Source organism: Suncus etruscus, chromosome 6 (assembly GCF_024139225.1).
Source record: "Suncus etruscus isolate mSunEtr1 chromosome 6, mSunEtr1.pri.cur, whole genome shotgun sequence".
NCBI classification, from domain to species: domain Eukaryota; kingdom Metazoa; phylum Chordata; class Mammalia; order Eulipotyphla; family Soricidae; genus Suncus; species Suncus etruscus.
In genome coordinates, this window is record NC_064853.1 from 26,379,403 (window position 1) to 26,405,008 (window position 25,606).

The 25,606-nt window shown below is 40.2% G+C and overlaps 1 protein-coding gene and 1 long non-coding RNA gene across 3 annotated transcripts in view; one reads left to right on the plus strand and one right to left on the minus strand.

Annotated features, from left to right (window-relative positions):
* The window catches only part of NRDC (nardilysin convertase), an 82,743-nt gene that overhangs the window by 13,475 nt on the left and 43,662 nt on the right, over nt 1-25,606 (plus strand). Inside the window, exons 2-6 of one of the 2 annotated variants that reach the window (XM_049774643.1) lie at nt 11,553-11,862; nt 18,649-18,800; nt 20,320-20,389; nt 20,541-20,622; nt 22,841-22,994. In XM_049774643.1, the coding sequence (XP_049630600.1) occupies nt 11,553-11,862; nt 18,649-18,800; nt 20,320-20,389; nt 20,541-20,622; nt 22,841-22,994 (768 nt within the window). The remainder of the gene's footprint in view (nt 1-11,552; nt 11,863-18,648; nt 18,801-20,319; nt 20,390-20,540; nt 20,623-22,840; nt 22,995-25,606) is intronic. The other variant, XM_049774642.1, reaches the window with a different exon arrangement.
* Nucleotides 5,699-25,606, minus strand: part of LOC126011454 (uncharacterized) — a 46,402-nt gene continuing 26,494 nt past the window's right edge. The window contains exon 2 of the long non-coding RNA XR_007496766.1: nt 5,699-5,781. This is a non-coding gene — a long non-coding RNA (uncharacterized LOC126011454). The remainder of the gene's footprint in view (nt 5,782-25,606) is intronic.

The following is a 25,606-nucleotide window of genomic DNA, read 5'->3' on the forward strand; positions in this document are numbered from 1 at the left end:
GACTCCAAATTTGTCACTGGCAGGCACGGGGACCATATGGGACGCCGGAACCGATGACCTTCTGTATGAAAGGCAAACGCCTTACCTCCATGCTATCTCTCCAGCCCCGCTACTAATTTTCTTAACTTTGAACATAGTTCTCACCAAAAGGCTGATACTCTGGTTATTGTCTCAATTATTTTTCTACCTGCTATAACACAATCTTAACTTGTTACTCTCTTTGCCTGGCTAATAAATGAGCCATTCAGAAGTTTTTTTTGCAATCTTGTTTTTATTTGTAACTTGTGTGAAGAATTTCTCATATAATAAGAATTTTATTTTAAATACCCTCCTTTTTTGGTTCATTTCTGGGCTACACTGGGCAGCGCTTGGGTTACTCCTGGCTCTGCTCTCAGAAATTACTCCTAGCTGGTTTGGGGAACCATATGGCATGCTGGAGATTGAACCCGGATCAACTGCATGCAAGGCAAATGCCCTACTCATGTGCTATCACTCTGGTCTCTACCCAGTGTTTTGGTGGTGGTTTTATTTGTGAGTTGGGAATATGAATATTTAATCTGCTAATAACATTTTAGTACACCTATAATTTTATATAATGAGCATAATATTTTGCTATTAGATGAAATCTACACTAAAAGTATCATTTGAATTCCACTTTTTTTTTTCTTTTACTTTTTCTTTTGTTTTTGGGCCACACCTGGTGGTGCTTAGGGGTTACTCCTGGCTCTACTCAGAAATCACTCCTGGGGGCCAGGAGAGCACAGCATTAGGGCATTTGCCTGTGGCCTTTCCGGGATGGACCTGGGTTCTATTCCCAGCATCCCATATGGTCCCCTGAATCTGCCAGAATTAGCTGTATGCAAGGCAAATGTCCTACCCACTATGCTATTCCTCTAGCCCCTAATTATTTTTTTTAATTGTGATGACTCTACACACCTATTTTTAAAATGTTTGAGGGCCCGAGAGAGAGTATGATGTGCAGGTTGCTTATCTTGCATGCTTCTAACCCAATTCCTGGCACCACATGTAGTCCCTCAAACCCTGCAAGGAGTGATCCTGAGCATAGAGCAAGGGTGGCGAACAGGATTTTTACCCTCACTCAAAATGGCAAAATGCAATATATGTTTAATAGATTATTGTTAAAATCATATGCTTATGTGTGAGTGTTTGTCTGTTTTGGCAGGTCACTGCGTGGTGTGGCTCTCTGACTCTCACAGTTTAAAATTTTGGCTCTTTGTGTCGAACTTGTTCGCCACCCCTGGCATAGAGTATATAGTAAGCCTTGTACACTGCTGGGTATGAATTTAAAACAAACAAAAGGGTTTGCAATGTTAATGATACAGGCCTAAAAATGCTTGATAAGTTATAAAGAGTTAACAGTAGCACAAAGCAGTAAAAATAGGGTCTCAGATCACTCAGTGCTCAGCCATTTAATGTGTAAGCAACCACAGGCACATTGTAAATGACTGCATTCCAAGAAAAGTTTATGGAAAAAAACTATGGACACTGAATTTTAATTTTTTATGAAGGTTATAGAAAATGGACCGCTTTAAGTGTACAGTTTAGTGTTGTGAGCACATTCATACTGTTTAGTCATTATCCTATACCAGAACTTTTTTCCCTTTTTTTTTTTTTTGGAGGGGCACACACAGTGATGCTCAGGAAGCTTATTCTTGTGTGTGTGTGTGTGTGTGTGTGTGTGTATGTGTGTGGTTTTTGGGTCATACCTGGCAGCGCTCAGGGGTATTCCTGGCTCCTGGCTCCTGGCTTAGAAATTGCTTCTGGCAGGCACGGGGGACCATATGGATGCCGGGATTCGAACCGATGACCTCCTGCATGAAAGGCAAACACCTTACCTCCATGCTATCTCTCCCTCCCCCCCTTTTTTTTTTTTTTTTGGTTTTTGGGCCACACTCTGTGATGCTCAGGTGTTACTCCTGGCTATGTGCTCTGAAATTGCTCCTGGCTTGGGGGACCATATGGGACACTGGGAATCGACCCCAGGTCTGTCCTGGGTCAGCCACGTGCAAGGCAAATGCCCTACTGCGCTATTGCTCCACTTACTCTTGACTAATTTCATGATCCTAAACCTGGTGGGGGTTTCTTGCTCTAACCCCTTGTTTGTCTTTTCACAAAAGGCCTTATGGTAGCTGGGAAAAAAATGCAATTTGTGTGAAGCACTTCAATATACAAGATATATACATCTGCCAGAAAACATTTTTTAAAAGATCAGTGATGATAAACTGAGGAGAAAATCAGGATAAAAGAGGTTCAAAATGGATTGTGATGTTATTTTAGAGAATGGTCAGAGAAAGCCTTTGTGAAAGGATTTTTTCAGTAGTCTCGAAAGAGAGCAGCCCCGCATGTCCTTTACCTGAGGCTGAGGGAATAGAAAATACAAGGCCCATGTAGAACTGAAGCCACAGTATAGATATTGGTCATAGCAAAAAGAAAGAGGCAAGGAGGTGTGAAAGAAGGTTGGAGAGGGACTGGGAAACTCTGTGTGTGTGTGTGTGTGTGTGTGTGTGTGTGTGTGTATTTGTGTGTGTGAGAGAGAGACAGAGACAGAGAAAGATGGAGAGATGTTGTGAGGATTGGACTCTGGGCCCTACCAGCATGCTCTACCACTGAGACTCAATCTTGGTGAAGGATACTGGTGTGTGTGGTGTGTGTGTGTGTGTGTGTGTGTGTGTGTAAGGATGCTGGTGTTTTGTGTGTGTGTGTGTGTTTTGCGGCCACAGCTGTTGCCAGGTGTGTGTGTGTGTGTGTGTGTGTGTAAGGATGCTGGTGTTGTGTGTGTGTGTGTGTGTGTGTGTGTTTTGCAGCCACAGCTGTTGCCAGGAATCAAATGTGTGGCTCCAGAATGCAAAGCTTGTGAGCTTTCTTCCTGACTCAGAAATCATTGATTTGGTGGTGGTGGTGGTGGTAGGTTGTTTTGTTTGTGGGCTGCAGTGCCAGCATTTTTGTCTCTGCTCATTGTTCAGTTCTGGCAGGCTTGGGGTACCATGGCGCCAGGGATCAAACCCAGTTCAGCCACTAGCAGGTCAAGCACTTCACCTGCTGTACCATCTCCTGAAACCATTGATTTTTATTTATTTTATTTTATTTTATTATTTTTATTGTTTTGTTTTCGGGTCACACTGATAGCACTCAGGGTTACTCCTGGCTCTATGCTCAGAAATCGCTCCTGGCAGGCTCGGGGGACCATATGGGAAGCCGGGATTTGAACCACTATCCATCCTGAATTGGCTGTGTGCAAGGCAAAAATACCCTACCTCCATGCTATCTCTCCGGCCTCTGAAACCATTGATTTTAAAAAGGAAATAGCTTTGTTATAGTTAGGGTTGCTGTAACAGAAAGCCACATACTGGGTGACTTACATCACAGAAGGGAATGTTCTCACAATGCTGAAATCTGAGATCAAGAGTTTCTAATGAGACTTCTCTCTGGCTTGTAGATGACTGCCTTCTGCTGTGTCATCTGTGTGTGTACATTGTCTATTTCCTGTGTCTAAATTTACTTTATATTAATGATACCAGTCAGATTAAATTAGGGCCCATGTTAACCACTTAGTTAAATTAGATAACACTTTAAGCCCCTTTCAAGGCCCTATTTCTAAATATAATCATATTCTGAGGTACTAGGATGTGGAACTTCAGCCTAAGACCTTTGAGGGCAATATAAGTTAGCCGGTACTAGAATGTGGGACTTCAACCTAAGACCTTTGAGGAGAATATAAGTTAGCCAATAATATGCCTTGTCAGGGGTTACATGATTTGTTGTGATGGGAACACAAATGGCAGTGCGACCTGAACAGCATTCAGCATGTAGGTGGTACTCAGGATTGAACTAACAACTTTATGCACGAAAAGTCTGAGCCTTAGTCCCAGGCTCATAGTTAATTGATCACCGGTAAGTGCAGGGATCAAACTCAAAGCCTTCCACCTTGAATAACAGTGTTTACCTCTGATCTATATCCCCAGCTCCAATAGAGTAAAGTTTAAACGAAGGGCTATTTGCAAAAGGACTGTGACACAGCCAGGAAGGTCCCATTTAGAAAGTAAGCAATGACTGTACCTCTGTATTGTTACATATCATTTCAACATTAAATCATGGAAAATTCACCTGTTTAATTATATGATCCGGGACTAAAAGGCACTGGAATGGGGCTGGAGAGATAGCACAGCGGTAGGGCGTTTGCCTTGCAAGCAGCCAATCCTGGAAGGACAGTGGTTCGAATCCCGGCATCCCATATGGTCCCTGAGCCTGCCAGGAGCCATTTCTGAGCACAGAGCCAGGAGTAACCCCTGAGTGTCTCTGGGTGTGATCCCCAAAATCAAAAACAAAAACAAAAAAAAAACCCAAAAAACAAAACCCAACAACAACAAAAAAAAAGACATTGGAATGTAACATTTTATTTTGCCTGTAGCAAAAATTGTTAAAATCTGTCAAGATATATATTATTATGAAGATTGAAAAAAACTACCAAAAAATATTCCTTGTCAGACTGATCAGACTACTGAGGATAAACTTGAGGTATGGTATGAGTGGATGGGTAAGTCAATGTTGAGGTTGGAATGGATGTGGAAATTAGGTAGGAGACTAGAAAATGTCATCATGGATCAAGGAAGTAGATGTGAAATCAATGAAAAGGTACCAGATTTGTGGTTTATTTGGGAAGTAGAATGCGAAGGATAGTTTTGAAAGTAGAATCTCTTTTTTTTTTTTTTTTTTTTTTTTTGGTTTTTGGGTCACACCTGGTGGTGCTCAGGGGTTACTCCTGGCTGTCTGCTCAGAAATAGCTCCTGGAAGGCACGGGGGACCATATGGGACAATGGGATTCGAACCAACCACCTTTGGTCCTGGATCAGCTGCTTGCAAGGCAAACGCCGCTGCGCTATCTCTCTGGGCCCAGAATGTCTTTCTTTTTCCTGCCCTCTATCTCAGTACTCTTTTTTTTTTTTTTTTTTAAAATATCTTTATTTAAGCACCATGATTACAGCCATGATTGTAGTTGGTTTCTGTCATATAAAGAACACCCCCCCTTCACGAGTGCAAAATTCCCACCACCAGTGTCCCCATATTTCTCCCCCACCCCCTGCCTGTATTCGAGACAGGCGTACTACTACTCTCACTCATTAACATTGTCACCATAGTTGTAGTTATTTTTCTAACTGCACTCACCACTCTTCGTGGTGAGCTTCATATTGTGAGCCAATCCTTCTAGCCCTCATCTCTATTGTCTATGGGCATTATCACAATATTGTCATTTATTTTTTTTAAAACCTATAGATGAGTTAGACTATTCTGTGTCTATCTCTGCCCCTCTGACTTATTTCACTCAGCATAATAGTTTCCATGTCCATTCATGTATAGGAAAATTTCATGACTTCATCTCTCCTGATGGCTGCATGATATTCTTTTTTTTTTTTTTTTTGCATAATATCCTATTGTATATATATATATTACAGTTTTTTAGTCATTCATCTGTTGAAGGGCATCTTGGTTGTTTCCAGAATCTGGCTATTGTAAATAACACTGCAGTGAAAATAGGTATGAGGCAGGAATTTTTGTGTTGTATTTTTGTGTTCCTAGGGCAGTGGTTGGCAACATGCGGCTCGCGAGACACATGTGACTCTTTACACTTTTTTTTTTTTTTTTTTTTTTTGGTTTTTGGGCCACACCCGGCGGTGCTCAGGGGTTACTCCTGGCTGTCTGCTCAGAAATAGCTCCTGGCAGGTACGGGGGACCATATGGGACACTGGGATTCGAACCAACCACCTTTGGTCCTGGATCAGCTGCTTGCAAGGCAAACGCCGCTGTGCTATCTCTCCGGGCCCGACTCTTTACACTTTTAATTTGGCTCTTCTGTGTGCCGGGCGGCCGCTCCAGGAGTCAGGTCTCTCCTCCTAGCCTCTGTCAGTTAGTGTCCTGTGTGGCTCTCAAAATAAATTTCAATCGTGGTTTTGGCAAGATTTGGCTCAGTTGAAAAAAAAGGTTGCCGACCACTGTCTTAGGGTATATTCCTAGGAGTGATATAGCTGATCATATGGGAGCTCAATTTTTAGTTTTTTGAGGAACCTCCATATTGTTTTCCATAAAGATTGAACTAGACAGCATTTCCACCAGCAGTGAATGAGATTTCCTTTCTCCCCACATTCCACCAGCACTGATTGTTCTTGTTCTTTGTGATGTGTGCCAGTCTCTGTGGCGTGAGATGGCATCTCCCTGATGAGTAGTGATGTGGAACATTTTTTCATTTGCCTTTTGGCCATTTATATTTTTTTGAGAAAGTGTCATTTCTTTTTTTTTAATATCTTTATTTAAACATTGTGATTACAAACATGACTGTAGTTGGATTTCAGTTACAAAAAGAACACCCCTCTTCACCAGTGCAACATTCTCACCACCAGTGCACCCTGTCTCCCTCCACCCACACCCCCTGCCTGTATTCTATTTCTCTCATTAACATTGTCTTGGTAGTTGTTAGTGTTCTAAATGCACTCACCCCTCCTCGAGGTGAGCTTCATATTGTGATCTGGTCCTTCAGGCCCACATCTCTGGGCATTATTACAATAATGTCTTTTATTTTCCTTAAAACCCATAGATAAGTGAGACTATTCTGTGTATCTCTCTCTCTCCCTCTGACTTATTTCACTCAGCATAATAGTTTCCATGTCCATCCATGTATGGGAAATTTTATGACTTCATCTCTCCTGACGGCTGCATAATATTCCATTTTGTACATGTACCACAGTTTCTTTAGCCATTCATCTGTTGAAGGGCATCTTGGTTATTTTCAGAGTCTGGCTATTGTAAACAGTGCTACGATGAATATAGGTATGAGGAAGGCATTTGTATTGCATTTTTATGTTCCTAGTATATATCTCTAGGAGTGGTTCATAGCTGAATCATATGGAAGCTCAATTTCCATTTTTTTTGAGGAATCTTCATATGATTTCAATAAAGGTTGGACTAGGCATTCCCACCAGCAGTGAATGAGAGTTCCTTTTTCCCCACATCCCTACCAGTACTTATTGTTCTTTGTGATGAGTGTGTTCATTTCTTCACCCCATTTTGTGATGGGGTTAGGTGTCTTTTTCTTGATAAGTTCTGTTAGTACCTTGTATATCTCTGATAGTCACTCCTTATCTGATCAGTATTAGGTGAATAGTTTTTCCCATTCTGTGGGTGGCTTTTGTATCCTAGGCACTGTTTCCTTTGAGGTGCAGAAACTTCTCAGCTTAATATAGTCCCACCAGTACTCTTTAATTTTGAATAATTTAAGTTATAAAAGAAATATCCTTTACAAAGCCTGCTTTGATATCTGCTTCTCTAAGCTTCTGTATCCAAAGTTTATCCTAGAATTAATTTCTGCACAGATTGTTCTCATTCTTAGAAAACTGCTTCCATTTTAGCATACCCTACTATGATAGGTTATTTGGCACAGACGGTTATAGAACAACTGCCAAGTTATTACTGAATGAAGTTCTTTAATTATTATTTGAGAAACTTGAAGTACTGTAATATTTTATATAATATATATAAGGAAGCTTGCAGCTTTTCCACCCCCTCCCTCAAACTTGTTGCTTTTATCTAAGTGGTAGAGAGGGTCAGCTTAAGAACTAGACTCGGCTGGAGTGTAGCACAGCAGGTAGGGTGTTTGCTTTATATGTGGCCAACCTGTGTTCAATCCCTGGCATCCCATATAGTCCCCCAAGCACCACCAACAATGACCCCGAGTGCAGAGCCACCAGAAGTAACCCCTGAGCAAAAGAAAATAAAAGAACTAGAATTTCGGAGCTAGCGCATAGGAGGGACTAGAGAATATGTCTGGCATTACAAGCCCCAAACTGGATCTCCCTTATACCACCACCACTGCTGGGAATAACCCTAATGGATTCTTGAGTTATTGCTAGAGTCAGCCTGGTGCTTGTCAATACTGCTGGGCCCAGGCAGCACTGCATCATTGGATGAACACTCAACAGCCCAGCTCACACAGCTAGCACTGGGAGTTGCCTAGGGCCTCTGAGTACTGCTTAGAAGAAGTCCCAATTAAAAAGATCTAAATCAGTGTTTTTCAAACGATTTCCCTCTGAAATCCATTCATACTAGTCCTCCCCAACAAGTCTTTTGAATTATACACACACACACACACACACACACACACACACACACACACACACACACACACACACATCATTCTTTTGCTTAAACAATTTTTTTTTTTTTTAATTTTGAGTCATACCTGGCCATGTTCAGGGCTTACTCCTGGCTCTATTACTCTTGGCAGTGCTCAGGAGACCTTATCCCTGCTTAACTTTTTTTTAATCACACACATGGAGAAAAGTTAAGGCACTTAACTAGCATGTGGCTGGGACTCTAGTTCAACTCTGATCTGCTAATAGCATCCTTTTATATTTTGTACATCTAAACTGATTTCTCAAAATAAAAAAATAACAAAATTTGTTTTTTAGATAATATTTTAAAATTTGTGGTAAGGAGAAAACTATATGTGCATTCAGTCTTCCATATTGAGCCAGTGTTCCCTTGTCTTTGCATTTGGGAAGATTTGCGATAGTATTAATATTGTTTTATGCTTAGCTATGCTGGTGTACTAACACATATGTTCCCCAATGGACATATGGAAATCGAACACAACTGGAAATCGAACCCACACCTCACACATTCAAAGCAGAGATTACCACTAAACTACCTCCTGGCTCTAGGACTGTGTTTTATCATCATCAAATCTCAAGCTCAATGAACCTTGTCTTTGAGAACTTTCCCTGTCTTTTTCTGCCTTTTGACATTTTTGTACCTTTATTATTTTCTGTTGCATTGACTTAGTTGTATTTTAATGTTCTAAATAGTGAATACATTCTGGGGGACAAAGTGGTTTTATTTTTATAATTTTATATGTTTCATGATATTATCTGATACAATACTTATATGTTTAATGAATAGTAATAAAGTAAATGAGACAATTTTATAGTGGGGATACAATAGGATAATCAACTTCATGCCTATCAGCTTAGTACTCTTAGAGATGTATTAATTTTTTTCTAAAGCCTGTAAAAACAGCTTTGAAAATATTGAAAACTGCATGTTAAAAGGAATTATCAATTTAAATATATGAGATTTTTGTTTTAATATTTAAGCTGGATGACTGCTCTGTATATTGAGGAATAGATTTATTTCTCTTAGGCTAAACCTTTCAGTATGGTTGAATGTTTGTTTAGTGTCATATACTAAGTATATAGCCAATATTTAATTGGTTGTATATGTTTGACCTCTAAAATTGGTTTTGAATTGGTAAATGTATTTTTATAATTAAAATTGAAACAGCTTTATTTAGAAAAATTTAAGAGTAGAGATAGTATAGGAAAGAGAGAGTACATTGCAGATTGCAATGTGGGCAGCAGAGATTGAGCCAGTCATTCATAATTTTAAAACGGGCTGGATGATACTGTGAGTAGGGCATTTATAATTTGCACATGGCAGACCTGAGTTCAATGCCTATCATTCCATATGGTCCCCCAAGCACACCGCTAGGTGTAATTTCTGAATGCAGAGCCAGGAGTAACCAGTGAGCATATTTTTGGGTGGGAACCCCCCCCCCCAAATAATCCCCCAAATTTTAAAACTTCAAACAAGGTTTATATAATGTTGAGATCTATGTGCCCAATATATTCAGAATATATATAGGAAGTCTTTTTTTGTTTAAAGTGTTTCTTTAGGGGCTCAAGCATAGCGCAGTGGTAGAATATTTGTCTTGCACGTGGCTGACCCAGGACGGACCTCGTTTTGATCCCCGGAGTCCCATGTGGTCCCCCAAGCTATGAGCAATTTCTGAGCTCAGAACCAGGAGTAATCCCTGAGCATCACCAGGTGTGGCCCAAAAGCCAAAAAAAAAATGTTGGTTTCTTTAGCTAATTAATGAACTGATAGGCTTTTAATATCCCTTTTCTATGAGCAACTAATTTTATTGTTTAAAATAGTATTGGAGAAGCCCTAGCGATAGCACATGAGTAAGGCATTTTCCTTGCACACTGCCGACCTGGGTTCAATTTCCAGTATCCCATATGATCTCCCAAGCCTGCCAGGAGTAATTTCTGAGTGCAGAGTCAGGAGTAGCCCTGAGCACCGCTAAGTGTGGCCTCCCCAAAACCAAAACAAACAAAAATAAAATAGTATGAGAGAAAGGAGTCAGAGAGCACAGTGTGTAGGGCATTTGTCTTGCATGTGGCTCACCAGCATCCCATATGGTACCCGAGCACCACCAAGAGTAATTTCTGAGCTCAGAGCCAGGTGTTACTTAGCGCTGCTGGGTGTGGCCCCAAAAACCAAGAGATAATTCAGGGGTGAAGTGTGTGTCTTGCTTGTAGCCAAACCTGATTTGATCCCTGGCACACTAGGGTTTCTAAACACTATCAGAGTTACCCTTGGAGCACAGAACCAGGAATAGCCACTGAAAACTGCTAGTTGTGCACCGCCAAAATTAGTTTGGGGACTGGAGAGATAGTACAGGGATTAAGGTTTTTGCTTTGTATGAGACTGACCCCAGATAGATCCCCATACCACATATGATTCCCTGAGCACTGCTGGGATGGCTCAAATAGTACTGTACTTAGAGATTGAAAGTTCAGGTCTTTAGGCATTTGTCTTGCATGTGACTTAACCTGGTTTGATCTCCAGTATGTCATGTCTCCTGAGAACTAGGAATGGCCTCTGAGCAAAGATCTAGAAGTAGCCCCCAAGCACTGCCAGATGTGGCTCAAATTACTATTTTCCTCTAAAATAGTATTGGGGGCTGAGAAAGTAGCTCACATGACTAGTGCTTATTTTTCTTCTTTTTACATTATATCACTGAGATAGAGTTAAAAAGTTGTTGATAGTTGAGTTTTGGTCATATAATGTTCCAGCACTCATCCCTTCACCAGTGTTCATTTTCTCCCTTTCACTCTACCTACCCCCACCTGTCTCTATGACAGACATTTCTCTCTCTCCCTCTCTTTCTTTCCCTCTCTCCTCCCCTCCATCTTCCCCTTTTCCTTTTAGGCACTGTGGTTTACAATACTGTTAATTCTAGGGGTATCATGCATAACCCTTTACTCCCTTTTAATTCCCAGTTCTTGTCCAGAATGATAATTTACAACTATTATTGTCACTTTGTAGTGCTTGTTCTTAGACCTGGGTTCTGTCCCTGCCTTGGTTCACTGAGCACCACTGGGACCAGGCTGAAAATAGTCCCTGAGCACTCCTGGACTTAGCCTTCCCCACCAGTACCCTCCCTCCACAACTGGATTTTTTTATGTTTGTATCTGGATTTTTTTATTTTATTTATTTAGTTTTTACTAAATAATTCTTGTTGAAATAAATCTATGGCGAGATGTGAGGGGAGAAAGAGGAATTTATGTTCAAGATAGCCTGGGCTTCTCCAGAGTGGGGAAAAGTCTTAACTGTATTTTTGAAAGTTCTGTTAAATGCATCACTTGCTTTGGTATAATGAGTAACTAAAAGTGTCCGTAAATTTTTTTTTTTTTTTTTAGTTACATCAAATTACGGAACGGCTTACAGGCACTTTTGATTTCGGACCTAAGTAATACAGAAGGGAAAATTGGAGATACAACAGATGATGAGGATGAAGAGGCTGGAGAGGATGATGATGATGATGATGATGATGATGAGGATGAAGATTCTGGAGCAGAAATAGAAGATGATGACGAAGAGGGTTTTGATGAAGAAGAGGAATTTGATGATGATGAACATGATGATGATGATCTTGATACTGAGGAAAATGAATTGGAAGAATTAGAAGAGAGGGTAGTAGAAGTTAGAAAGAAAACCACAGAGAAACAGGTGCGAGTCGACTCTATTTTACGTTATAATTTGGGAATGCTTTGGGATAACTTTAGCATTCATGTTTGATTTATTAATGTCAAGATTATTTTTTTATTTTTATTGAAGGTCTGTTCTGTAAAAACTTTACAGTTTAAAAACATTATGCTCTGATTATGAAAGTAATAAATCCTCACTATAAAGACTAATTGGGGGGCCGGGTAGGTGGCGCTGGAGGTAAGGTGTCTGCCTTGCAAGCGCTAGCCAAGGAAGGACCGCGGTTCGATCCCCCGGCGTCCCATATGGTCCCCCCAAGCCAGGGGCGATTTCTGAGCACATAGCCAGGAGTAACCCCTGAGCGTCAAACGGGTGTGGCCCAAAAACCAAAAAAAAAAAAAAACAAAAAAAAAAAGACTAATTGGGAGAAAAATAAAAACAGAAATTGGCAGCAAATAGTACTGAAGGGTAAGGCACTTGTCTTGCAAGTGGCTGCATCTGCCTTACCCTGGTTCCTTCTCTGGCACCTCATCTAGTTCCATGATCACTCCTGATCACAGAGGCAAGACTATCTATCCCTTAAGTACTGTCAAAGTACCCTAACTCCTCCCCCTACCACTGCCAATTCCCTGAAACCATAGCTCTGAGAATTCAGGTCTTTAAATGCCATTATATATATTAAAGCAGATACTGGAAGATGGGGATATATTTAATTCTTAATTAGGGATACAAGAACTGGAGATTATATTAATCTTTCAGAAACTGGAAAAAGAAAGGTGGGCAGTGTAGAATGCTCATGTATGCCTGTTCTAAGGGTTCTTATTTAGGTAATTATATGTGATTAATCTTTCTTTGTGGAAAAGCACCAAAGAGGGGGACAAATAGATAGGATTAAAACAAATGGGGAGTGAACTTAGTATATTTAATATAGCAGCTGTTAATTATCAGTGAATAGATAAGTTGGGCTAGATAGGAAAAAGTTACTTTCTTTGACTCTCATTACAATTAAAAAGCACCTACCTGTATTCAGGAATAATATTTGGAGAAATTACAGTGGAACTGATCAAATATTTTTTTTGTTTTTGTTTTGGGCCACAACCGGCTGTGGTCAGGGGTTACTCCTGACTCTGTGCTCAGAAATCTCTCCTGGCAGGCTTGGGGATTATATGGGATGCTGGGGATTGAACCCGGGTCCTTCCTGATTTGGCAGTATGCAAGGCATATGCCCTACTGCTGTGCTATCACTCTGGCCCTTGATCAAATATTTCTTTTTTTTTTTTTTTTTTTTTTTGTTTTTCGGGCCATACCCATTTGATGCTCAGGGGTTACTCCTGGCTAAGCGCTCAGAAATTGCCCCTGGCTTGGTGGGACCATTTGGGACACCAGGGGATCGAACTGCAGTCCTTCCTTGGCTAGCAATTGTAAGGCAGACACTTTACCTCTAGCGCCACCTCGCCTGCCCCTGATGAAATATTTCTTAAAGCCACTTTTTTGACTAATGACAATACTTTCAGCATGGTACAAACTACATACAAATGAATTAAATTCAGATTAGTAAGACTAAAATGTATGTGTTATATGTTAAATGTCATGCTATAACAGGTCATCTTTCAAAAATGTGAAAATATGAACTGCAAGTAGAAGGCATGATTTAAATCAGGAGTCTCAAACTCACAGCCCGTGGGCCGTTTGCGGCCCTCCGTACATTTTGTGGCCTGCGGCTGGCCTTCAAATATCGCAGTATTTGCAATTATTCGCAATAAAAATCGCATTAGTACGAAAAAAATTGCATTAAACATTCGCATACCCCGAGCAGTTCCGTTCGGGGTATGCAAATGTTTAATGCGATTTTTTGCGATTTTTTTTTCTTACTAATGAGATTTTTTATTGCGAATATTCGGTAAGCGAATAATCGTGAATACTTTGTGCCTAGTGCAGATGTCATTTCCGCTGCTCTTGCCCGCTGTTCCTTGCATTATTGGCGGCCTAAGGGAGAGAAGTTTATTACAGAATTAGATTTTGTCATACCTTCATCATGACTTCATCAAAGCCTGCAGTGAAGAGAAAGATTGATGACAAGCACAGACAATTTCAGGAAAAGTGGGAGACGCAGTATTTCTTTGTTGAGCACAGGGACATCCCCACGTGTCTTATTTGCTCAGAGAAAGTTGCAGTGTACAAGGAATACAACTTGAAATGCCATTATTCAACTAAACATGCTGAGGAATGTGAAAAATATCAAGGAAATTAGAGAGCCAAGCGGGTTGCCAGTCTTAAAGCATTGTCTAATGAGGCAACAAGATTTCTTCAAGAAAGCAACCAAAGAGAATGTTGCATCAGTTGAAGCTAGTTACATGGTTAGTGAGATGATTGCTAAGGCAGGGAAACCATTCACAGAAGGAGAGTTTGTTAAAAAATGCATGTTACAGTCTGCAAGTATTATCTGTCCAGAAAAGAAAGGTCAGTTTAGCAAAATCAGCCTTTCTGCCAACACTGTGGCAAAGTGCATTTCTGACATGCCAAGTGACATCATCAACTGTGTGAGAAAGCCAAATGTTTTGATGCATACTCAGTTGCTCTTGACGAGGGCACAGATATAACAGACACTGCGCAGCTCACAATTTATGTCCATGGTATTGATTGCAATTTTGAATTGACAGAGGAGCTGCTCACAATAATTCCAATGCATGGCCAGAGCACCGCTAATGAGATAGAATGCAGGTTTGCCATGGAAGAGGTTTGTTGGAATAATAACTGATGGAGCGCCATCGATGACAGGGAGGAAAAATGAACTGGTGGCACTTGTTCAAAAAAACCTTGAGGGCCCGGAGAGATAGCACAGCGGCATTTGCCTTGCAAGCAGCCGATCCAGGACCAAAGGTGGTTGGTTCAAATCCCAGTGTCCCATATGGTCCCCCGTGCCTGCCAGGAGCTATTTCTGAGCAGACAGCCAGGAGTAACCCCTGAGCACCGCAGGGTGTGGCCCAAAATAAAAAAAAAAAACAAAACAAAACACAAAACTTGAAGAGGAGGGTATAGAGAAAGAAGGCCATTGCTCTTCACTGCATTATCCATCAGCAGGTCTTTTGCAGTAAATGCCTGCCATGTGACAATGTGATGTCGTTTTGAAATGCATCAACCAAATCAGATCCAGGGGCTTAAAGCACAGGAGGTTCTTGCTTTTTTAGAGGAAATAGTCAGAATATGGAGATGTGCTCTACTGTCCTGAAAAGATTTTTTGAGTTGAGAGAAGAAGTGAAAGCTTTCATGGAGAAGGATGGGAATGCTGTTTCTGAGGTGAGTGATCACAAATGGCTCATGGACTTAGCTTTTCTTGTTGACATCACACATAAGCTGAATGTACTAAATAAGATGCTACAAGGCCCGGGGCAGCTTATCAGTGCTGCTATGACAACGTGAGAGCATTCTCCACAAAACTTGTGTTATGGAAATCCCAGCTTTCTCAGACAAACCATTGCCATTTCCCAGCATGCAAGGAACTTGTGGATGCAGGCATACCATTCAGTGGTGAGAAATATGTTGTTGCTATTTTTAACTAGAGAAGGAATTTGATCACAGATTTGCAAACTTCAAAAAGCACAAAGCCACTTTCCAAATTTTTGTGGACCCCTTTTCCTTTGATGTATAAGATGCGCCTCCTGTGTTTCAAATGGAGCTCATTGATCTGCAATGCAACTCTGATCTCAAAGCCAAGTTCAGGGAGATTAGTGGAAAAGCAGACATGCATGGACAATTTTTTGGAGAATTGCCCCCCAGCTTCCCTGAGCTTTCCCGAATGTTCAAGTGTACCATGAGCCTTTTTGGGAGCACATATTTGTGTGAAAAGTTATTCTCCACATTGAGCTTCAATAAGTCAAAGTACAGATCTAGACTTAATGATGATCATCTTCAAGCCATACTGAGGGTCTCAACTGCTTCCTCTCTAAAGCCAAATGTGGTTCAGATTTGTGCGAAGAAGTGCTGTCAAGTCTCTGGCAGCAAGGAATAGGCAAAAGATGCCATTTCAGAAGAGCTGTTCATGATCTTCACTCAATGTTCTATTCATGTTCAGAAGAAATAATTAAAACTGTTAATAATGACATTTGAGGACATTTTGTTTTGTGAAATCCCTTATGCGGCTCTGCCTCACCCGACTTTGCCTCCTGTGGCCCCCAGGTAAATTGAGTTTGAGACCCCTGATTTAAATAAAATCCTCTACATCAGTTCTTTTCCCCTAAAGAATAAAGTGTAACTTTGGGGTGGTCTTGGATTGCATTTCCCAGAAGATATTAGTTGATTGCTAGTCTGGTTTTGAGTGATGCTGTTTTGGAATAGGATACTCCTATTTTGGAATAGGTTGTCATTTTAAGTTAGAAAAATCTTTAAGAATGAGGGTACTGAAATGTAACACAGGAAGTAAGGCTTTTGCCTTGCATGTGGCTGACCCAACTTCGATCCCTGGCATGATTGCATGATTCTTCCTCCCCCAGCACTTCCAGATTGATCCCTAAGAACAGAGCCAGGAATTAATGTAGTCGGGTGTGGCCCTCAAAACATAATACCAGTACAATTACTACTAATAATAAAAGATTGGGACCAGAGAAATTTGGAACAAGCATGTGTATTGGATATGGCTGTTTTGGAACCTGGTTCTATCCCCAATACTACTTATGTTCTCATCTGGGCCCCCTTATTCAAGCATAGAATCAGGAGTAGCCCAAACAAAGAAAAAAAAATTCTGAGGCTGAAAACCATAATACTGGGGAAATATAATTTTCCATTTCTAAAGATCTAATATGTCTGAGTAGAATAGTACAGAAAATAAAGAAATTATAAAAGTCATGGGAAAGAACATTGACAAGAATCTGAGTTCTATAGGACCAGAGCGATAGCACAACAGGTAGGGTATTTGCCTGGCATCTGACTGACCTGGGTTTGATCTTGCAAGGAGTAATTTCTTTTTGTTGGGGGTGGTGGTGGTGGAGGGCAGACCTGGCAGGCTCAAGGGACAATATGGGATGCTGGGGATTGAATCCCGGTTGGTTTCAGGTTTGCAGTGTGCAAGGCAAACGCCCTACTACTGTGCTGCTATCACTCCGGGCCCCATAATTCTGCTAGAAATAATATCTTTGTTTCTACCCTCCTCCCCCGGCGACACCCAGTGACGCTCAGGGGTTACTCCTGGCTATGCACTCAAAAATTGCTCCTGGCTTTGGGGACTATATGGGACATTGGGGGATTGGACCATGGTCCGTCCTAGGCTAGTGCGTGCAAGGCAGATGCCTTATGCCCTGTGCCACTGCTCTAGCCCCTTGGAGTACTTTCTGAATGTAGTTATGAGTAACACCTGAGTGCCACTGAGTGTGACCCCAAAATCAAAAACGAAACAAGCAAACAAAGAAATCTGAGTTTTAATTTTGACTCTGACTCTATATGATCGTAGACTCATATTTTCATCTTTTTCTTATTTCTAAATCAAGAGTATTAGATGACATAGTTTTGAGTTTCAAGATTTAATGTTTATAAGTTTCTTTTGTATTCAACTACCTGTTAGCTTTTCCCATGCTTTTAATTTCCTTTTATTTTCTATCAACTGATAAACAGAAATCTGTTTGATTTAAAATTTTTTTGAGAACCAGTTATTGTCAGGACATTATGGGGTGAGAGAGACAGTACAGGGGTTAAGGCACTTACCTTGTACAAGGTCCTAAAGACTTGATTCCTGGCACTGCATATGGTCTCCCAAGCATCACAAATATAATCCCTGAGCACCACCCAAGGTGACCCCAAAAGAAAAGAGCAATAACAACTAAGAAACAGAGAAGTTATTAAAAGACCTTATATTTACACAAAATTGTGTGAAATTCTTTGACAAAGGAAGCTATGTATCCAGTAATTTTTTTCTCCTTTTTATTTTGCTTGGCTGGCACAAACTCTTTTTGTCTCTTCTAAAAGCAGCATTGTCAATTTTTAGAAATCATTAAAATGTATTAGGTACAGATTTTATTTTTCTGAAAACTTAATATGAGAAAAGGGAATATCCTTTTTTTGTTCGTTTGGTTTTTTGGTCACACCCAGCAGCGTTCAGAGTTTACTCCTGGCTCTATGCTCAGAAATCGCTCCTTGCAGGCTGGGGGGACCATATGGGATTTGAACCACCATCTTTCTGCATGTGAGGCAAATGCCCTACCTCCATGCTATATCTCTGGCCCCAATTATTATTATAAAAGTGGAAAAAAAGTTTTAATGGTTTATTCACTTACTGAGTGGAAATCTACAGTAGTGAAATAAAGTAGTAGTTTAGAAAAAGATGGTTTAGGGTCAGAGAGATAGCAAGCAATCGGGCATTTGCCTTGCATGTAGCTGATCCAGGATGGACTGTGGTTCAGATCCTGGCATCCCATATGGTCCCTTGAGCCTGCCAGGAGTGATTTCTGAACATAGAGCCAGAAGTAACCCCTGAGCACTGCTGGGTGTGACCCAAAAACCAAAAACAAAACAAACAAAAAAGTTGCTCCTGCAGGCTCTGGGGACCAGATGGGATTCCGGGATTTGAACTACCATCCATCCTGAATTGGCTGTGTGCAAGGCAAACGCCCTACCGCTGTGCTATCTCTCCAGTTCCTACACAGACATGGTTTTTTAACTTTCTGTAAGTTACAGTAGTATTAAAATTTATGGTGTTGCTATACAAAATTACTAGTACCCTCTCCCAATCCAGTGTGCTTCCTAACTGGTCAGGGGAATTTAAAGTTATTTCTCAAATATTAATTTCTCAAGTGTGAATTTTTGGGGTAGATAATTCTCAAGTGTGAATTTCTTTTCTATCAATCGCAGAACCTGTGTTTGCGGTGGTCAAAGCTGACTGATAGACTGTGGTTTAAGTCAACTTTCACACAAATGTCTTCAACCCTGCTGGTCGAGACAAGAAATCTTTATGGGGTAGTTGGAGCTGAAAGCAGGTTAGGCACCTATTAAACATCATAGAACAGGTTAGACTGCGATTTGGAGAACTGGTATTTCCCCCATTTTTAAACCGGGTTTATGTGCCTATTTTTTTAAATTAGGTTTTAAAATTTAATCAAGTGAAGCTATATTAGAACCTTCTAAAACATACTTTTGCTTCCTGGCACATGGTTATTAGACTTTATACCAGCCAAGTACACACTCTATTTTATTATTTAACTTTTTGTTATACACCTTTTTTCTTGTTTTATTTTTAAATTCTCTAAGGGGAAAACCATTAATCAAAAAAGTTTGTGTCACCAAATGTGTTAGCCCTTAAAGTTGATGTTTGTAAAATTTGGGAAAGTTAATATTCAATCTCCAATTTTTATTTGTTTTGCCTTTTTTTTGTGTGTGTGTGTGTGTGGTTTTTGGGTCACACCCAGCAGTGCTCAGGGGAAACTCCTGGCTCCATGCTCAGAAATTGCTCCTGGCAGGCACAGGGATCATATGGGAAGCCGGATTCGAACTGATGACCTTCTGCATGAAAGGCAAACACCTTACCTCCATGCTATCTCTCCGGCCCCTCAATCTCCAATTTTTAAGTATTTGACTTGGCTTTTTTTTTTTTTTGGTCTTGGTGACGCTCAGGGTTTACTCTTGGCTATGCGCTAAGAAATTGCTCCTGGCTTGGGGGACCATAAGGGACGCTGGGGGATCGAACCTCTGTCTGTTCGTTAGCAAGTGCAAGGCAAACACCCTACTGCTTGTGCCACTGCTCCGCCCTATTTTTAATATCTTTTAAGTTAACATTGACATAATGGTCTGCCCTAGTTGTTTTAAGTATAGAGTTTGTAAACTTGATCATCTTTTCTTCTAAAAGTTGTGATTTTCTCAAAGTAACGTGATAATAATTTCTGATAATTAGTGCATTCTATAGAGCTTTACCAGGTAAAGAAATAAAAAGCTTCTTTAAAGTGTTGTTGGCCAGGCCAGAGAGATAGGGGACAATGCACAGGCCTTTTATGCTGCCAACCTGGGCTAAATCCCTGGTACCATATGTAATCCCCAGAGCTCTGCCCAGAGCCTGAAGTAAACCCTCAGCACCACCATGTGGAAATTCCCCAAAAAACAAAAGAACAGCAATAACAAGAAGTTTAGTGCTATAGTTTTTTAATAGCCAATGATTTTTTTTAAATACTTTTACTTATTACATTTGTTAGATGTTTTTCTCATGTTATATCTTAATTATGAAAGAGAAACATTTCAGGGTAACTTTGAGAAATTAAAATCTATCACTGAGTTACTAAATACATATCTTAGCTATCTGCTTATATATCTTAGCTATCTAGATATATGAATATAAATATAATCTACCTAAATACACACCTGCAAATTTCAAAATCCAGTGCATTAAAAAAATTCTAATGCATTGAGAAACAAACTTGATTCAGAGCTCTGAAACCTTGACACAAAATATTTGGGTGAGCTGGCTAGTGCCTTTCCTTTTTTCTCTATTTCTGCTTTTTTCCTTAGGTCTTCACTTCTTCCGCCTTTGGCAGGATGGCAAGAGGAGGAGCAGCAGGGTGAAACTGACACAGTTCTGGTGAGTTTCACTTTGCTGCTCCTCCTGATTCTCAGGGAAAGGAATTTATTACTTTCAATGGGAAGTCTTCCATCTTCAAAAGAATCCTTAAAATGAGATGACAATATTATCCTTTAGGATTGACTCACTGTGTGTGTTTAACTTATTCCAGTCTGCAGCCGCTCTTTGCGTTGGAGTTGGGAGTTTTGCTGATCCAGATGACCTGCCTGGGCTGGCACACTTTTTGGAGCACAGTAAGAGCTTTGTAAAATATTCCAGGTTTTTTTTTTTGTTTTTTTTTTTTAATCTCAAAATTAGTATGTGTTGATTTTAAAGATAAATTACTGGGTTGAAAGAAGTATAGGTTTCTCAAATAAAAAAACTAAGAAACATTGACTCATAAGAGACAATTTATTAAATTTTAATCTTGAATGTACTTGGCTTGAAAACGGAAACAAAACCTTTTAGAGAACTATTTTTAAATGTATGCTTCATTCTTATTCAGGTAACTCAGGCTTGGTATGATCAACAGATAAGTAGACAATGGCCAATCTCTAGAAATTTAGGCTATAGTCTTGGGAAGGAGCAGCCTTCTTGGTTAGCTAAGCTATAGTATATCAAACATCAGAAATACAGAAGAGGGGCCAGAGAGATAGCATGGAGGTAAGGCATTTGCCTTTCATGCAGAAGGTCATTGGTTTGAATCCTGGCTCCTATATTGTCCACCGAGCCTACCAGGAGCGATTTCTGAGCGTAGAGCCAGAAGTAACCCCTGAGCACTGCAGGGTATGACCCAAAAACCAAAAGCCAAAAGCCAAAAAAAAAAAAAAAAAAGAAATACAGAAGAAAAAAAAATCATGATTAATATAAAAATTAACAAAATCTTGGGCTGTTGTGATAGTGCAGCTGTAGGGTGTTTGCCTTGCATGTGGCAGGTCCATGATGAACCTGGTTTGATCCCTGGCATCCCATATGGTTCCCCTAGCCAAGAGTAATTTCTGAGTGCATAGCCAGGAGTAACCCCAAGTATCACCATGTGAGGCCCAAAAATCAAAAACCAACCAAACAAACCACAAAATCTTTAGTTTAATTATGAATGTACCTAAGTAAAACATTAGTGGAAACCGTACAATTATGGCTATTTAAATTTATATTCGTTTTTCTGCATTCTTTAGTTTTCAATTTGGGGTTTTTTAACTGAAAATTTATCCAATGAGTTTTTATAGTAGCAGTAATCTGCGTAAAAGTTTATGTTAATATTTTGACCTTTTACAAATAAAGGTTATATTTCTTTATTTAAAAGTAAAATGTAGGGCCCGGAGAGATAGCACAGAGGCGTTTGCCTTGCAATCAGCCGATCCTATACCAAAGGTGGTTGGTTCGAATCCCGGTGTCCCATATGGTCCCCCGTGCCTGCCAGGAGCTATTTCTGAGCAGACAGCCAGGAGTAACCCCTGAGCAACGCCGGGTGTGACCCCCCCCCCAAAAAAAAAACAAACAAAAAAAACAAGTAAAAGTAAAATGTGGAGGCCGGAGAGGTGGTGCTAGATATAAGGCATCTGCCTTGCAAGCGCTAGCCTAGGACAGACCTTGGTTCGACACCACCCCTCCTCCCACGTCCCATATAGTTCTCCCAAGCCAGGTGCAATTTCTGAGTGCATAACTAGGAGTAACTCCTGAGTGTCAAACTGGTGTGGCCCAAACAAAACAAAACAAAACAAAAAATAAAAGTAAAATGCAAGGCTGGAGTGATAGCACTGCGGTAGGACATTTGTCTTGCACTTGGCTGACCCGGGATGGGCCCAAGTTCAATTCCTACCATCCCATATGGTCCCCTGAGCCTGCCAGGAGTGATTTCTGAGTGTAGAGCTAGGAGTAACCCCTGAGCGCCACCTGGTGTGTCCCAAACACCAAATAAAATAAATCAAAACCAAAAAAGTAACATGCTTGAGCTGGAGCAGTAGTACAGTGGATTAACCTATGTTTAATCCCCAGCATCCATTAGAGTAGGTGCTGAGAGATAGCTCAGTAGGCTGAAGTGCATGCTTTGAATTTTGGAGACCCAGGTTTGATCCCAGCTCTGCATTGGTGTGCCCTCTTCCCCATGTGAACCCCAGTAAGTCAACAGTGGTCTCTGAGTATTACTGGGTATGTTCCCCCAAACAAAAAGGAAACTCAGAAACAGAAAACAGAAATGTAATGAAAAAAATGCTACCAGATAGAACCATTGTTTATTAGTTATTTTCTCTGTTATTTTGTGTCTGGGATATTTCTTTTCTTTTTTTTTTTTGCTTTTTGGGCCACACCACTTTTTGGGTCACTCGGGGGTTACTCCTGGCTATGCATTCAGAAATCACTCCTGACTAGGTTAGCTTGTGCAAGGTAAATGCCCTACCACTTGCGCCACTGCTCCAGCTCAGAAATTTCATTCTTATAATAAGACTGTGATCTTTTTGTGTTCTTTCCACTTAGTGGTATTCATGGGTAGTTTGAAGTATCCAGATGAGAATGGGTTTGATGCCTTTCTGAAGAAACATGGAGGTAGTGATAATGCTTCAACTGATTGTGAGCGCACAGTTTTTCAGTTTGATGTTCAGCGAAAATACTTCAAAGAAGCCCTGGATAGGTAATTAACTCAAAATGTATTTTTATTTTACTCTGTTATTTCTTTTCAAGCAGTCCTAATTTTCTATAGTTGTCACAATACTTTATTTAGAGAAATGAACCAACTAAATACACTGTAGCTCTTATTTTGTATATTTATATTATTTCAGTGTTGAGTAAATTGAAATTCTTAACATCTTTTGAGTTTTGTCTATAAGTTTTTGTTGACTTGTTAAAATTATTTTAAGAATCTATAAGAAAATGTGGAAAAATGGGGCCGGAGTGATAGCACATTTGGTAGGACATTTGCCTTGCATGTGGCGACCCGTGACAGACCAGGGTTTGATATCTGGCATCCCATATGGTCCCCAAGCCTGCCAGAAGCAATTTCTGAGCACAAAGCCAGAAGTAACCCTTGAGCACCGCTGGGTGTGGCCCCAAAACCAAAGAAATTAATTAATAAAGTTAAAAAAATGAAAATATGGAAAAGCAAAAAAGGGAGTAAGATTACTCTGAATTTTACAATGTAGAGATAGCAAAGGTTGATGTTTTGGTATATTATTATATAATTATATATTATATATATGATTTATATATTATTTCATGTATAGGGGATCATATGTTCATCTCTTTTATTTTAAAATAAGTAGTCTCCAAAAACAATTTAAAAAGGGGCCAGAGAGATAGCATGGAGGTAGGGCATTTGCCTTGCATGCAGAAGGGTGGTGGTTTGAATCCATGGCATTTCATATAGTTCCCCGAGCCAGCCATGAGCGATTTCTGAGTATAGAGCCAGGAGTGATCCCAAAAACAAAAACAATTAAAATAAGTTGTATTTTATATATGACTAATTTATAGAACAATACTAAGTGATTATTATTTATGTTACATAAAATACCATACTTGCTCTGTTCAATTAGCTATATATTATTGGACAGTGAATTCCACTTTTCTTGTATTTTCATACTATGATGAACATCATTATCTTTGTATACATCCTTGATTCTTTCTGTTAGTTAACGTCTAAGAATTGAAATCACTGTGCTTATTTGTATGTTTTTTTTCTTGGTAAGCTTTGATTTTGCAACATTATTTTACAAAAAGTATGTCACTTCATAAGTAGAATTTTATACCACAAGATTGCATACCAAACTATGTACTCGATAAAGTTACTTTATGCCAAATTCTAAGTGTTATTATTATTTTGTTGTTGTTTTTTGGGCCACATCTGGCAGTACTCAGGGCTTACTCCTGGCTCTGCACTCAGGAATACTCCTAGCAGGCATGGGGGACCATATGACATACTGGGTATTGAACCAGGGTCTGCTACATGTAAGGCAAACACCATAACCACTGTGCATCACTCCAGCCCCTGTTAGAATTATTTTTATAAAAACCTTGAATGTAATTAGTGTAAGTTGAGGTGGTATTTTTTATCTGTTTTTGGGTACATCTTGAGCATCAAGGTAGACACAAATATTTATTGAATTCATAGTTTTTCTTAGAAATGTTGAAAAAATTCTCTATGGTAATAGTCTAATTTTATTTTATTTTTTTAAATATTGACTTGGGGCCAGATCTGTGGCGCTAGAGGTAAGGTGTCTGCCTTGCAAGCGCTAGATGGACCACAGTTCGATTCCTTGGCGTCCCATTTGGTCCCCTCAAGCCAGGAGCGGTTTTTGAGTGCATAGCCAGGAGTAACCCGGAGCGTCAATGGGTGTGGTCCCCTCCCCCCAAAAAAATTGACTTGTGGTGCTGAAGAGATAGCACATTGCCTTGCATGCAGCCGATCCAGGACAGATTGTTGTTTGAATCCTGGCATCCCATATGATCCCCCCGTGCCTGCCAGGAGTAATTTCTGAGCCTAGATACACTAGGAGTAACCCCTGAGTGCTGCCAGGTGTGACCCTAAAAACAAAACAAAACAAAAAAAAATCTTGACTTGGGGTCGGAGCAGTGGCGCAAGCGGTAGGACATTTGCCTTGCATGCTCTAACCTAGGATGGACCGTGGTTCAATCTGCTGGTATCCCATATGGTCCCCCAAGCCAGGAGCGATTTCTGAGTGCATAGCCAGGAGTAATTAATTCCTGAGCCTCACTGGGTATGGCCCACAAACCAAAAAAAAAAAATTGACTTGTCCCAGATTAATTTGATTTTGCGAAATCTTTGGGTAAATTCCTATAAATTGAAACCTTTTTTTTAAATTTTTTTTTTGTTTGTTTTTGGGCCACACCAGATGACGCTCAGGGGTTACTCCAGCCTATGTGCTCAGAAGTCGCTCCTGGCTTGGGGGACCATATGGGACGCCAGGAGATCGAACCGCGGTCCATCCTAGGCTAGTGCTGGCAAGGCAGACACTACCTCTAGCGCCACCATGCCACCCCCCCTTTTTATTTTTAATTTTTTAAATTTTTTTTTTAATTTTTGGGCCATACCCGGTGATGCTCCTGGCTATGTACTCAGAAACTGCTCCTGGCTTGGGGGACCATAAATACTAAAATCCCATTGAGACACTTAGGTGACTATGTATAATATATTATAACAGTGACCATACTATAACTGTCATTTAAAAAATGGTTTTGGTGCCACATGTGGCAGAAGTCAGGGTTTATTCCTGATTCTGCATTTAGAAA